This window comes from Debaryomyces fabryi, assembly GCF_001447935.2.
Source record: "Debaryomyces fabryi strain CBS 789 chromosome Unknown contig00124, whole genome shotgun sequence".
NCBI lineage: Eukaryota > Fungi > Ascomycota > Pichiomycetes > Serinales > Debaryomycetaceae > Debaryomyces > Debaryomyces fabryi.
The window spans coordinates 1-12,780 of record NW_015385550.1 but is presented as its reverse complement, the minus strand read 5'-3'; the positions used below and the strand labels follow the sequence as shown (position 1 = coordinate 12,780).

The 12,780-nt window shown below is 37.7% G+C and overlaps 8 protein-coding genes across 8 annotated transcripts; 5 read left to right on the top strand and 3 right to left on the bottom strand.

The window, feature by feature from the left end:
• Positions 1-338: 338 nt before the first annotated feature.
• On the top strand, positions 339-716 carry AC631_04521 (uncharacterized protein; the record flags this gene model as incomplete). Its single annotated transcript, XM_015613350.1, has 1 exon — positions 339-716. The coding sequence occupies one exon, from the start codon at positions 339-341 to the stop codon at positions 714-716; it is 378 nt and encodes a 125-aa protein (XP_015465815.1).
• A 328-nt stretch (positions 717-1,044) lies between these two features.
• Positions 1,045-2,670, top strand: RRP9 (Rrp9p; the record flags this gene model as incomplete). The annotated part of the gene is made up of 1 exon (XM_015613349.1): positions 1,045-2,670. One exon carries the CDS (start codon positions 1,045-1,047, stop codon positions 2,668-2,670), a length of 1,626 nt encoding a protein of 541 aa, XP_015465814.1.
• Positions 2,671-2,793: 123 nt separating this feature from the next.
• On the bottom strand, positions 2,794-3,474 carry RPC31 (DNA-directed RNA polymerase III subunit; the record flags this gene model as incomplete). Its single annotated transcript, XM_015613348.1, has 1 exon — positions 2,794-3,474. One exon carries the CDS (start codon positions 3,472-3,474, stop codon positions 2,794-2,796), a length of 681 nt encoding a protein of 226 aa, XP_015465813.1.
• A 276-nt stretch (positions 3,475-3,750) lies between these two features.
• Positions 3,751-5,352, top strand: INN1 (Inn1p; the record flags this gene model as incomplete). The annotated part of the gene is made up of 1 exon (XM_015613347.1): positions 3,751-5,352. The coding sequence occupies one exon, from the start codon at positions 3,751-3,753 to the stop codon at positions 5,350-5,352; it is 1,602 nt and encodes a 533-aa protein (XP_015465812.1).
• Positions 5,353-5,656: 304 nt separating this feature from the next.
• PGA34 (Pga34p) lies at positions 5,657-6,613 on the bottom strand (the record flags this gene model as incomplete). Its single annotated transcript, XM_015613346.1, has 1 exon — positions 5,657-6,613. One exon carries the CDS (start codon positions 6,611-6,613, stop codon positions 5,657-5,659), a length of 957 nt encoding a protein of 318 aa, XP_015465811.1.
• A 799-nt stretch (positions 6,614-7,412) lies between these two features.
• AC631_04516 (mitochondrial 54S ribosomal protein mL58) lies at positions 7,413-7,961 on the top strand (the record flags this gene model as incomplete). The annotated part of the gene is made up of 1 exon (XM_015613345.1): positions 7,413-7,961. The coding sequence occupies one exon, from the start codon at positions 7,413-7,415 to the stop codon at positions 7,959-7,961; it is 549 nt and encodes a 182-aa protein (XP_015465810.1).
• Positions 7,962-8,058: 97 nt separating this feature from the next.
• Positions 8,059-9,993, bottom strand: AC631_04515 (kinetochore-associated Ndc80 complex subunit; the record flags this gene model as incomplete). Its single annotated transcript, XM_015613344.1, has 1 exon — positions 8,059-9,993. One exon carries the CDS (start codon positions 9,991-9,993, stop codon positions 8,059-8,061), a length of 1,935 nt encoding a protein of 644 aa, XP_015465809.1.
• Positions 9,994-10,833: 840 nt separating this feature from the next.
• AC631_04514 (uncharacterized protein) lies at positions 10,834-12,144 on the top strand (the record flags this gene model as incomplete). The annotated part of the gene is made up of 1 exon (XM_015613343.1): positions 10,834-12,144. The coding sequence occupies one exon, from the start codon at positions 10,834-10,836 to the stop codon at positions 12,142-12,144; it is 1,311 nt and encodes a 436-aa protein (XP_015465808.1).
• Positions 12,145-12,780: the final 636 nt, after the last annotated feature.

The window sequence follows — 12,780 nt, the reverse complement described above, 5'->3', positions numbered from 1 at the left end:
CTGGTTTTCTGTAATAGTGCTCTTTACATATATATCGATTTCAGCAAAAAATACCGATATCAAGTAAATACAAATATACGTAGAAAACCCTAAAATCCACTGGATTCCCAGAATAGAGCGTTATAGATATCGTAATGTACATAATCCTCTATATCCCATCCATGTATATGTTGGAATATTCTGGTGTATAGATACCAATTGAAGAATTAGTCGTGTCCAAAATTTTGACCGGTTCAAGCGGTTCTTGCGCTAACAAAAACATACAAGAGGCAAAATTATGTCAACTAATTCTTTTTATTTGTACACACATCAGTAGACGAAGAACCATAGAGTACAAGATGTTTGAGATTATTTTTGAATACATAGAACAAGATAAGTTCTACAAGTATTTTCGTTTGTTGATCATCGTTGGAATGTACTTGTTCTGCCGTAGGATTTATTCCGAATATGCCAAACAAAGTCAAATCAAGAGACAAATCGAAATCGACGAGCAGGAAAAGTTAGAGAAGCCAGCCAGAGACGAACGTGAAAGAGCTGAAAAGGAAGAAGCTTTAGAAAAAGAAGCTGCTTCTTTCGGTTGGGGTAAAAAGACGAGAAAGAACGTAAAGCTTCAAGAAACTATATTACAACAAGAGTCAGAAGACTTAAGACAAAGATACCAATCTTCTTACGATGCTGCCGAAGATCACGACATCGAAGATCTTTTGGAGGATTAGTTGAAGATATTATGCATTCGAACCAGTTTTGGCACTCATTCAATGGTTTATGATTGAATACTAATCGGGAAAAAGCTTTCATTACCATGGCTTGGAACAAATTTCCCAGCAATACAGCCTGAATATATAGTATTGTTCATGTTTCTTAATTAATTGTATAATATAATTGAATGTTATTACTAGTGTATTCTTATACTGCGCACGTGAATTTTGTGATGAGCTCTGCGAGTAGGTTGAAAAATTTAGATGGGTTTTGAAAACTATAGTACCTAGATTGTAAAAAGATCTATATTTATATTAATTAATAATCAAATATATATAACTAATCATGGCAGGTGATCTGTTTTTGTCTGATCCTTCGAAGAAGAGAAGGCGTTCGGGAAAAGCTACCAGTACAACAAATAAGTCAAAGAGATCAAGTCGAACTAGTACTCCATCAGCAGCTAGAGAACAAGGCGAAGAAATTTCAGGAGGAAGTGATTCAGAAGACGAGCAAGGAAATGTTTCTGTAGGATCGGGTGATGAAGATATCGATAGGGATAACGAAGAAATTGAATCGGATGAAGAGTTTGAGGATGAGAATGCAGCAGATAAGAGAAGAAGATTGGCTAAGCAATATTTGGATAATTTGAAGAGTTCGACCGAATTGGGAGGCGATTTCAATGATTTCGATGCACAGGATTTGGACGATGATATATTAGCCAGACGTTTACAAGTAGACGTGGCTGAAAGTAAAGGTTACGTGTATAAATTTATTGGAGAAAAAGTTTCGTCACAAATTGATGACATTAAGACGGTCATTACTCGAATTGGTTCTAAGAATTTAACCGGATTGTCGGTTAGATATCCTTACTTGTACACTGTATCTAAAGATATTGAAATTATTAAGTGGGATATCTCTGCTGACAAAAAGAAACCCCAAAGAATAAAGCATACTAGGGGTGGTTCTAAATATTTCAAATTATTCAATAATCCAAGCCAGAACCATCACTGGGATTCCATAAATTGTATTGCGGCATCTCCTGATGGAAAATTTATTGTCACCGGTGGAAATGATTCTCGTTTGATTATATGGTCTACAGAGAATCTTGCATGCTTGAAGGTATTAGAAACAAGATCTTCTGTAAATTCCGTAAGTTTCCGTCGTGGAACTGATCAATTATATGCTGCCTGTGCTGATTTAAGGGTTAGAACATATTCTATAAACCAATTTGCCCAATTAGAAGTCTTGTACGGACACCAAGATAATATATCTGATATTTCAGCATTAGCAAAAGAGACTTGTGTGTCAGTTGGATCTAGAGATAAGACTGCATTATTTTGGAAAATATCTGAAGAGTCTAGATTAACATTCCGTGGTGGCGATTCGACAGATAAAAGAGCAAGAAAGTCCCATAAGAAAAAGCAAAATATCGAAGAAGAACCTTCTGACGAACAACCATTCCATGCAGAAGGATCAATAGATGTTGTGTCGATGGTTGATGAATCACATTTCGTTACCGGTTCTGATAACGGGAACATCGCATTATGGTCGTTAGCCAAAAAGAAAGCCCTTTTCACCCAAAGATTAGCACATGGTTTACAACCAGAATATGCACCATCCAAAGCAAGTGCAGAGACGTCAATTGATAATGCATCCCGTCAGATTCCAGAAAGACAACCATACTGGGTTACTGCAATTCACGCAGTACCATATAGCGATTTATTTGTAAGTGGTTCATTTGATGGTAGTTTGCATGTATGGAGAATATCACAAGAGGGTTTGAGATCTTTCGAGTTAATTGGAAAAATTCCTAATGTAAAGGGTTGTGTTGTGAAAATAGACAGTGCAGAGATCGGTAACAACAAGGTGGTAATTCACGCTTTGGTAAGCAAAGAACATAGATTAGGGAGGTGGTTAGAAAAGATTGAGGGTGGTAGAAATTCATTAGTAAGTTTTGCATTCGACATTTAAATTAAAATATTTAATGAAGTAAGTAGGATATGTAGATCCATAAACTACAATTATCTAGACATATAATAATAAACTCAAATAACCTTTATTAAACTATTGTACATATCACTCTAATGGCTACTTTCAAAATGCAGCCTCATCATCGCCATCATCGGCAATATCGTCATCCCCATCGTCGAAATACTTTTCGGCATTGTAATCATCATCGTCGTCCTCTTCAAAGTCATCATCTATTTCTTCTTCAATTTCTTCATTTTCATCTTCTTTGGCAGTGCCATTTGCGTTATTAGAATCCAAATCTTCTGCCATATCTTTAAGCTTTTCCAACATAGATTGAGCACTTTCAGCTTCCGATTCTCGTGCCACAAATTGCTTTAAACCACCATCTGCCTTAAACGTAGACAATGACAATAACTTCTTTTTCTGCTTATTAGATATACCCATAACTGAATATAATTCATCTGGATAAAATTCCAACTGGTATGGGTGTTCTTCAATGGTTCTTCCTATCTTTTTGATCTTTTTATATTTATCTGAATACCTTTCAATCCCATCTGGAGCTGTGGTAGTAGCCTGTTCTTTGCCTGTATTCAACGTGGACCCCGTATAAAAAGGTCCGTCCAACATAAGATTAGAAAATGCAATAGATTGTTTGGCAGCTGATTCTTCATTTGGAGTTAATGGTCCACTGACTGGTAAAACTAACTGGGGCTGCTCTGTAGTGTGATCTGCCGAGGATATATCACTATAATCCAACCCAAATGGAAGCAAAACTCGCCCAGAATTTTTTGCTCTAAACGACATTGTTCGGTGAACCTATTCTAACGATATTCGACTTAAGCCTATCTCTGTCTAGCGTTTACTGCTGTGGTTCCCTTTTGTCAATGTCATCTCATAAAAAAGCGGAAACGAACAATAATGTCGCGATGATTTACAAATGTCGCAATAATTCTAAAAGGTAAACAACGACATTTTGAAGATCATATAAACATGATTATACAGCCCACTTAGTACTTGTATATTTAAAGAAACTCTTAGGACTTGGCAAATCAACGAATATATGATATAACCGAGAATTAAATGTCAGATCCAAACATTCCAAATATAATAGATGGCTCACTAGGGCCAGAGAGCGCAAATGGTACTCTTGTGATTATTGTTTGTCGTGCTAAGCACTTACCAAATCGAAGAAAATTAGATAAACAGTCGCCATATGTGACGCTAAGAATCGGTACTACAGCTAAGAAGACACCCTCACACTTCAGGGCTGGGCAAACTCCAGAATGGACGCATGAAATTAGGTTTGAGTTGACGAGAGATAGAAAACCAATAATGAAATTAGATGTATTAGATGAGACGAAAAATGACCCGACGCCAATTGGAACGGTTGATATAGACTGCTCGACGGTATTTGCGAACCCAAATAACGAGAAAGATGGAAAATATATTTTTGACAAATGGCATGATTTAACATTGAATGGAAGACGGGCCGGAATGATATATTTAGAGATGACTTTTTACCCTAGTGCTCCTATATTACCTCCCAAATTCACAGACCCATTGTACAATGAGCAGGAGGTAGATTCATATCACCACTCATTAAGTACGAAGGATTTACCGCCACCACCGCCCAGACATCCATCCCAGACACATCCTCATACCGTAGCGGATGATATATTTGTTACCTCGGAGTCTGAGAAAGGACTGAAAAGGTTGTCATTTTTCAAGAATTCAGATGGTCTGTTGGGCGGCCGTTTTTCAGGTTCTAATGGATCTGGGAATGATGATGTGTTTGAGTCGCCAAAAGATTCAAATAATAGCCCACCTAAAAAGTACAAACTTAAGATCATGAACAAATTCAAAAAACTTCAGAATAAAGAACCTATAACAAATATATGGCAGAAGGGAAATGGTCAAGGGAGCCCAGAAAGAGAATTATCTCCTGTTAGCGATTATGGTGTTGATTTTAATGAAAATGCAAATAATACTAAAAAAAGCGAGTATTATACTTTACCGGAAATGCCAGATAAATTCAAGGAATCAGATGATGAAGATTTTGAATTAAGAGCTCCAATACCGCCTCCTCATTTAGTTAATCATCAGCAAAATAATTCTGAACGCCTACCGCCAACTCCACCAACTTCAAAAAAGCAACCGAGCAAATCCCCAACTAGAAAACCTCCGCAAGACTTGACTGAACAAACTAACTTAAGGCCAGTTTCAAACACATCTATTCCATTTTCTGCTGATACGATAGGTCTTGATGAAGGGGAAGAAAATAACCACGGAGCGTTGCCTACAAAAGTTTACTTTCTAGACCAACAGGTGAAATCTTTGACTTTCACAGGAAGAGATGATGACTTGAAAGGCCATCAAATGAATCCAGATGAAATTGACCCCAAATATTACGCTCCTACACCAAATGAGCATTTTGGGAAAACAGCTCAACCACGATTTGCAACGAATGAGCAAAATGGTTATTTAGGGGATGGAAAATGGAATAGGGACCCCAAATTTTCTCCATCGGTATTTGATAGAATGCCAATGGTTGGCGATGAAAATTTTGGGTTCGAAAATAAACCGCATGTTCCACCTAAAATACCACAAGGATTAACTGAACAAGAGTACTATGTTTTGGAAAAGGAAAAATACCTCAAAGATATAAATGGAAGAAGGTTATAGCGGTATTAGTAAATTAGACATTAATTAAAATAGACAATAAGGAATTATTTATATCGAAGTAATAATACATATAATACATTTAAGGTATGCAAAGCACATATTCGTAAGTCATATAGATTGTTAACTTAAGTGAAAACACGATAGAATAATTCCCATCAAAGTGTCGAGTGAAGAAAGCAAATTATAATCCAGATAAATCCGTTGCTAAAAAAACACAATTAAAACAAAATTATTGAACATAAGATAAATCAGAATGTTGAATTAAGGTATTCGGAATAGATATTACCATGTTAATATCAATTCATTATAAGAGTGCAGCTGCTACAACACCGACTAAACCTAAGGCAACACCCTTGCCTGCATCACCAAAGTTAGCAATAGCGCCTGCGTTAGAGGTTGAACTTGAAGAGCCAGATGAACCCTTAGTAGAGGATCTGCCAGATGAAGATGTTGAAGAGTGCTTTTTGCTAGCAGAAGTTGTGTTCTTGCTGTGATGACCCCCAACAACAGTAGTATTCTTACTGGTATGGCCTCCAATAACAGTAGCATTGTAACCGGTATTAGCAGCGACTAAAGTAGAAGATGATGGTGCACTTGTTGTTGTTTGATTCACAGCTCTAAATTGGCCAACAACAGCATTATCTTTCAAAGCGTTTAAGTCTGCAGTAGGAGCAGGGGCGACAGAAGTCAATTTAGCGGCGGCAACAGCGGCACTTGCAGAAGAAGCAGATGCAACAGATGCAACAGATGCAACAGAGACTTCAGAAGCAACAGATGCCTTCGAAGCAGCAGAAGCAGCACTGGCTTCGGAAGCTTCAGAAGCGGAAGCAGCACTTGCAGAAGAGTCAGAAGCGACAGAGGCAGCAGAGGCAGCAGAGGCTTCGGAAGCAGCAGAAGCAGCAGAAGCCTTGTAAGCAGCAGAAGCAACAGAAGCCTTGGAAGCAGCGGAAGCAGCGGAAGCAACAGAAGCAGCAGAAGCAACAGAAGCAGCAGAAGCAGCACTGACTTCAGAAGCTTCAGAAGCGGAAACAGCACTAGCAGATGAAGCAGAAGCAGCACTAGCAGCAGAAACTTTGGAAACAGAGGCAACAGAGGCAGCAGAAGCTTCAGAAGCTTCAGAAGCAGCAGATATCGAGGATGATTCTTCTGGGGTATACACAGTTTTAGTGACAGTAATAGTCAGTTGTAAGGTGGTTGTTTCAGCAGCTTCAACACCAGCAGCAGCCAATAAGGCTAAAGGTAAAATACATCCAACTAACATTTTGAATAACAGTAACGAGCGACAACGGTAGGTCTAAAGAGTGACTAAGGTGAGTTTAAAAGATCGATAACCTTGAAGGATAACTTGGTCAAAACAAAACAAATTCAAGTTCCTAGAAGACCATCATGTCCTCAACTGGAAATACCATCCTATAAATCAAATCACGTAATTTAATCGTTTATTGGTCATTGGCCTATCGTATGTCGTTTTGCACAAGTCAGATTTCGTATACCTACGATTTTAATCAGTAAAAGGAAATGTGATTTCCTTTTGCGGCCGTTAAGCATAATATACGAAATAGCCGTTCGATCTCAACAATGCGATGTTTTCATTTTTTACAAAATTTTCAGTGTACGACAATGCACATTTCACGATCTTTGTCTAACATTTCGCGTTCGTGGAGTATTATGCCATTACCTATTCGATTTGGTTCATATAGTCATTGATAGAATTGTACCAGGTATACTTTAAACTTTATTGATGCACATGATTTAAGAAATAAGATATAAGATATAAGATTTGATGTACAAGCATGGACCAGTAATTAGACTACTGTTATATGCTTCATAAAAGGTTGTATCCGAATGCGGATGGAAGCGATGTTACACAAAACGCAATGCTATTTACTGAGAAGTCTTGCGATTCTTGTATTCGTTTTTGAACGACCTTTTTGGAGCTTTTGGTCTTTGTGTAAGAAGCTACGAAAGGTCGTGTGCTTTAATAAAAAAACCGATCAAAAAGTACTAGTGAAAAATTACTCTAGTACCAAGTGAAGACAGAGTTAATAGAGTAGGACAAGATGTTTAGACACAGCATTCGTCGTTATTCGATCAAAAATATACCATTTGAATCACAACCTAAGAATAAGTATAATGCGCAAAGATCAGCATTCAACTTAAAGCCAGTGCCAACGCAAGGATTAGTGCATAACCCACCAGCATCCATTCCAATTGCCAGAAACACACCTAAAGCATTTTTACCACCTAACGATCCAAGATTGCATAAACTCGAAGGAAAATATAAGACATATAGCCCAGATGTGTTGGAAGATATGCCAGTTATATACGGTATGGCCAAGGAAAAGGACTATGGTATGACAGCCGAAACTGCCAGAGAAATTTTGAAGTTGAGAACTCAAGACCCAAGCAAGTGGACCATATCGAAATTGGCCAAGGAGTTCAATGCATCTAAACAGTCAGTCAATGTAGTGACCATGAAGAATAAAGAGAGAAATGAAGAGTTAATAAACGAATTAGATGTCTTACAAAAGCTGTGGACTAATAACAAGCTCATGAGTAGAAATGACAGAAGGAAGAGAGTGCAAATGTGGTTGAGAAACGAATATTAAAATGTATATAGTAGCGGAAAAGTGTATAACTTCCAATAAAAGCCTTGTATTTATAATTTACACCTATAATACACTATATAATACAGACGGAGGAGCATCAATTCTTGTTAAGCTTTTTATCCTCCTTCTCAAATTCATCGAATGCTAAGTTTTCCAAGTCCTCTAAGTTCAGCTGGATGTTGATCTTGAAACCTATAGTAGACTCAATGATCTTTTGAATTTTATCATGCAATATTGATCGGTTAGAGTGAATCTCATACAAAAGTTCATCGTATTCGATTTGGATGTTCTGAAACTTATTTTCAACCTCAATGAAACCTTGGTTTGTGTTGATCTTGATCGACCGCAATTCTCGTTCTAGCTTTTCAATTTGCATCGAGTAAGTGGTTGTATCGTTAATCATTGTTTCATATATTTCGTCATAGGTAGATTTATTAGCAGTTAATTTGGCTTCTAGAGTTTCTATTTCTTCTCGCCTTTCCATAATTAATTCGGATATTAAATCTATCTGTTCCTGAAGCTTGATCTGTTCATCTTGGTACTTATGGATATTTGTGTTGATTATAGATTTGTAGTTTAATAACTGAATCTTTTCATCTTTCAAATTCTTGTTTATTATTTCATTCGGTTTAAGCAAATCGGGCGTTTCATTGAGAATTGTATTGTTTCTAAAGTTGATTTCAAAGTTGTAATCATAGTTATGATTTTTCAATTGGATCTTATAAATTAAATTATTATATTGTTTCAAGAAGTTTTCTAAACTTTGATAATTCTTTTGTAAGTTGATTTGCTTATTATGGTACACATCCTTCAAATCTTCTAAGTTATTACTTATTAAATCGATTGATTTGGATAATTTGTCTCTTTCATTATTTAGATTATCGATGTCATTCGGAGTTAATCCTTGTTGACCAATTTGGGCTTCGTAATCTTTCTTTATCGATTCAATATTATTCAATTCCACCTCACAATTTCCAATTTCTTGAGTGATTTTGTTCAAAATTTCAGACCATTTCAGTTTTCTACTTTCCATGGTCTCAATGTAGGCCTTGAATTTAATAAGGTCGTTTTCTAAGGCCTTTGATTTCTTCTCAGAGTTTTCTAAAATATCCAACTGCCCGTTCAATTCATTATATTGGTTCAACAACTCTGCATTCTCATTAGTTAGGTCTTCTATATCCTGTATGATGTTGTTATTCAATTCATCGAATCTAGTTTTCATTTCATCGTAGTACTCCGAATAATCATCGCGCTCGTCGATGAATGCCCTATATGATTGGGTTATGTAGTTTATAAAGATTTTATCAAACTCATCATCAGGACTAATGAGATCAACTTTAGAATTCAAGTTCAAGACTGATAAATTAAGCTTGACGAGCCAATACAACATGCCTAAGAAATTGGGCCAATTTTGTCCTCCGACAGCACTGATCTGCGACCGGTTGATCCCATCTAAATATGGGTAATTCAAGATCTTTAGCAACAAAAATACTTCGGTTTCAATCGACTTGGTGAATCTATAGTACGGATCAATCTTGTTATACAAAAATTGGAAAATCACCACGAAGTCCTTCTGCGTCGGCTGTTTCAACGTTTTGAATGTAAGTGGATGGTTCATTTCAAGTTCAAATTTATTGGCCAACAAAAAATCATATATCTCCTGTTGGATCAATGCCTGGTAGTTTTTATCCCTGAGTGGTCTCTGGTCCTGGTTGGATGGGGCCTGCGTTTGTTGGGATGCCTGCTGTGATTGGGATGACATCTGCGATGACAGCATCGGGGCTTGAAGTAGAGAGCTCTGTCTCCGCCTGTTGACAGACGCCGGCGTCGACAACAACGATCTCCTTTTGCCGCTGTTCCCCATCGACAAACTGCTACTATCTATAATGTTCGAGTTCCGGCCACTCGCTCCTCCAGACGTTCCATTAAGGTTTAAATTCCCTAGCAACGACGTCCTCGCAGCACTGGCCATCGATAATCGCTTCCCGTTATTCTTCCTCAACAACGAGGATGTCTGCGGTATATTATTCATGGGGTAATCAACATTCATCAATGGTGTTCTCTGCTCTTTGTTTATCTTTATCTGTTTATTTACCGACTACTCTTACGCTCTCAATGATCTGTCGTGCGCGAACCGCCATTTCCCACCGTGCTTTCCTTTTACTGCTAATCACTACCGTTTGAGCAGTCTTTGGCCATCCATGTCTTCTTCTGATACGTCAAGTAATGGCCTTACGTATGATGCAAATCATCCTGACAGTACATCGTCCAGCTGTGCCTTAATATATCGGTCCGTATATGCCATATATAACGAAAGCAGTCGGTAGATCTGCTTTTGTGGTCTGGAACCCGACACCCAACGTCTCACAAAAACTAATCGCAAAGGAGGGGGTATGTTTGTGTAATATACACTGTTTTTCGCGCGCGCAATCTGCAACTTTTATAACCTGTAAATTGTCTTCATATCTGTAAACAAATAATTTGGAAGTTACACAAAGCCACGATGTGTGTCCTCTCGCTCGCTGCGAGGTCATAATCTCATCCCATTACTTCATTACTTCGGTGGATTTCTAGCAGAATCAAACAATAGACATCAAACAAATATATAAAGCTATATTCAAACATATCATCGGATTTGATATATATAAGAAAAAACCACAATCATTAGTTCGTTCTAAAATTCGGAATTTGGAATATTAGTCGCAGTGAGTCCTTTTTGACATTTTCTATTGATACAACCCTTTGGAGTGAAAATAGGTAAACACGAGTGCACAAGACACTAATTGAGTCAATCTTTCTTCTTAATTGTATTATTTCTATTTTTTGGTATTGATATCTCACAGGGGATAAACTGCAAGAATCACAGTGCATTATGAGTGGTGAAAAACCTACGACGCCCATTTCATCGCCCAAGCTAGACAAAAACATGAAGCTTGAAACACCATCCACCCCACCGTCGCGGCATAGACAGAAAAGGATATCGGCCAGTTTCTTGAAGACCCCTGAACAGCCCTCGGATATGTTGGCGTTTTCGCCATCATACAAGAGGACAAGTTCTGGAAATTACAAGTCTCCGGACTACAAGTTGAACACACATGTGGCACCATCGCCCTATTCTTCGTTAAAGACTCCGAGACATACAGGATATGACTCGGATGACAGTAATGAGAGAATAAAATTCCAGAAGACTCCGCAGTATTTGTCGCCCGGGAAGAAGTTATTTAACGATGACTCCAGTAACAAGGAAGGATTATCTGAGATAAGCCTACAGTTGAAAAGCAAGTTGAGTTCTGCTGCAGGCAAATTACATCAACAACAACAACAACGGCAACAGGAGAAGATTCCTGGTAAGATTGACTTCAACGAGCTTTCATTTTCGTTAGCAACATCACCCACAAAGAAACAAAAGGCAAACCAGGAAAAGCAGTGGAACCCAACTAATTCAGGCCAAACTACGAACCTCAATTTACAAACATTACAGCAATCACCAGTACCGGCAAGTTCCCCATCTTTCCTACTGACATCACAGTTCCAACAAGGAAGAGGCTTAAAACAATCTCCTACCCTATCTAATGATCACCAGAGTCATGAAATACATATGCCGTCGATCGACGACGAAGAATCGAGTGCACACAATGCTTTGATGGCGGCATTGACTAGACAGAGAAGAAAATCGAGGACTTCATTTTCTTCATCTCAACGTCGTCCATCAGCTTCTTCGACGCTTTACGACTCACAGCCATCTAATTTGGCGCAACCATTGCTGGCATCAGGTTCATTACAGCATATTGCAACTCACGGCCAAGTGCTGCATCATCAACAACAACCACCTTTGAAGTTACCTCCCATTAATGCCAATAACCCTAAGGAATCTGATAAGCCCGTAAACGAGCAAGATGCAGTGCTATCTCTTATGTCTTTGTCATCGCCGCAGTCTGTCAAGTTTTCACATAGCAGAACCCACAGCTTGAATAATAATTCTCCTGGTTCGTCTAGATCATCGTCTGTCGCTATAAACAGTCCTGGAAATCAATCTACAAATACCATGCTCCCGCCCATCAGCGGATTAATTAATCCGAAAACCTCACACGATACTAAGAACAATTACGATAACGATGAGACTGATGTAGAAGATGATGCTACGGATGATGACATTGATAACGGGATAAATAATAATGTATAATTATTTACATTTTCAATTTATTTATTTAAGATTCACGGGCCTCATTCGCATCTCCTTAACTTTAGATGATTGTTATTTTGTGACGATTTACGTATATATTTATAGAAGCTAATATAAGCTTTATACTTTGTATTAACTTATCAGCAGAATGAATTTCGCAGCAATTATTTGCTTCGTCATATTATTAGTCCTCTTTACCTTTATTCAGACGACGCATACTCAAATTAAAGGTTGTGTCATTTAAAGGTCGTGGGTTTTGTAGACTCTAATACGATATTTTACTTTATCTACTCACTTCTACATAATCTTCCTGCTATAACAACGAACATTCAAAACGCAAATTTCTTTCTTCATAGCTATAGACCACCAACATACACTTGGAACACTGATTTTTTGATTTAAATCAAAGATCATAGAAAGCTTGAGTGTTTTTATTTTTTTCTTTGGGGCAAACCTTTATTATTCACATAAAGCATAAGGCTGGTTTATTTATTGGCTCTATTGTTAAGCTTTCATGCATATTGTATATCAACGATGTAACGTGAATGTAGTATCAATGTTATATCAATGATGAAGGGGTTTATAATTTGTGTACAGTACTACCCCACGCTATATATATATATATATATATATATA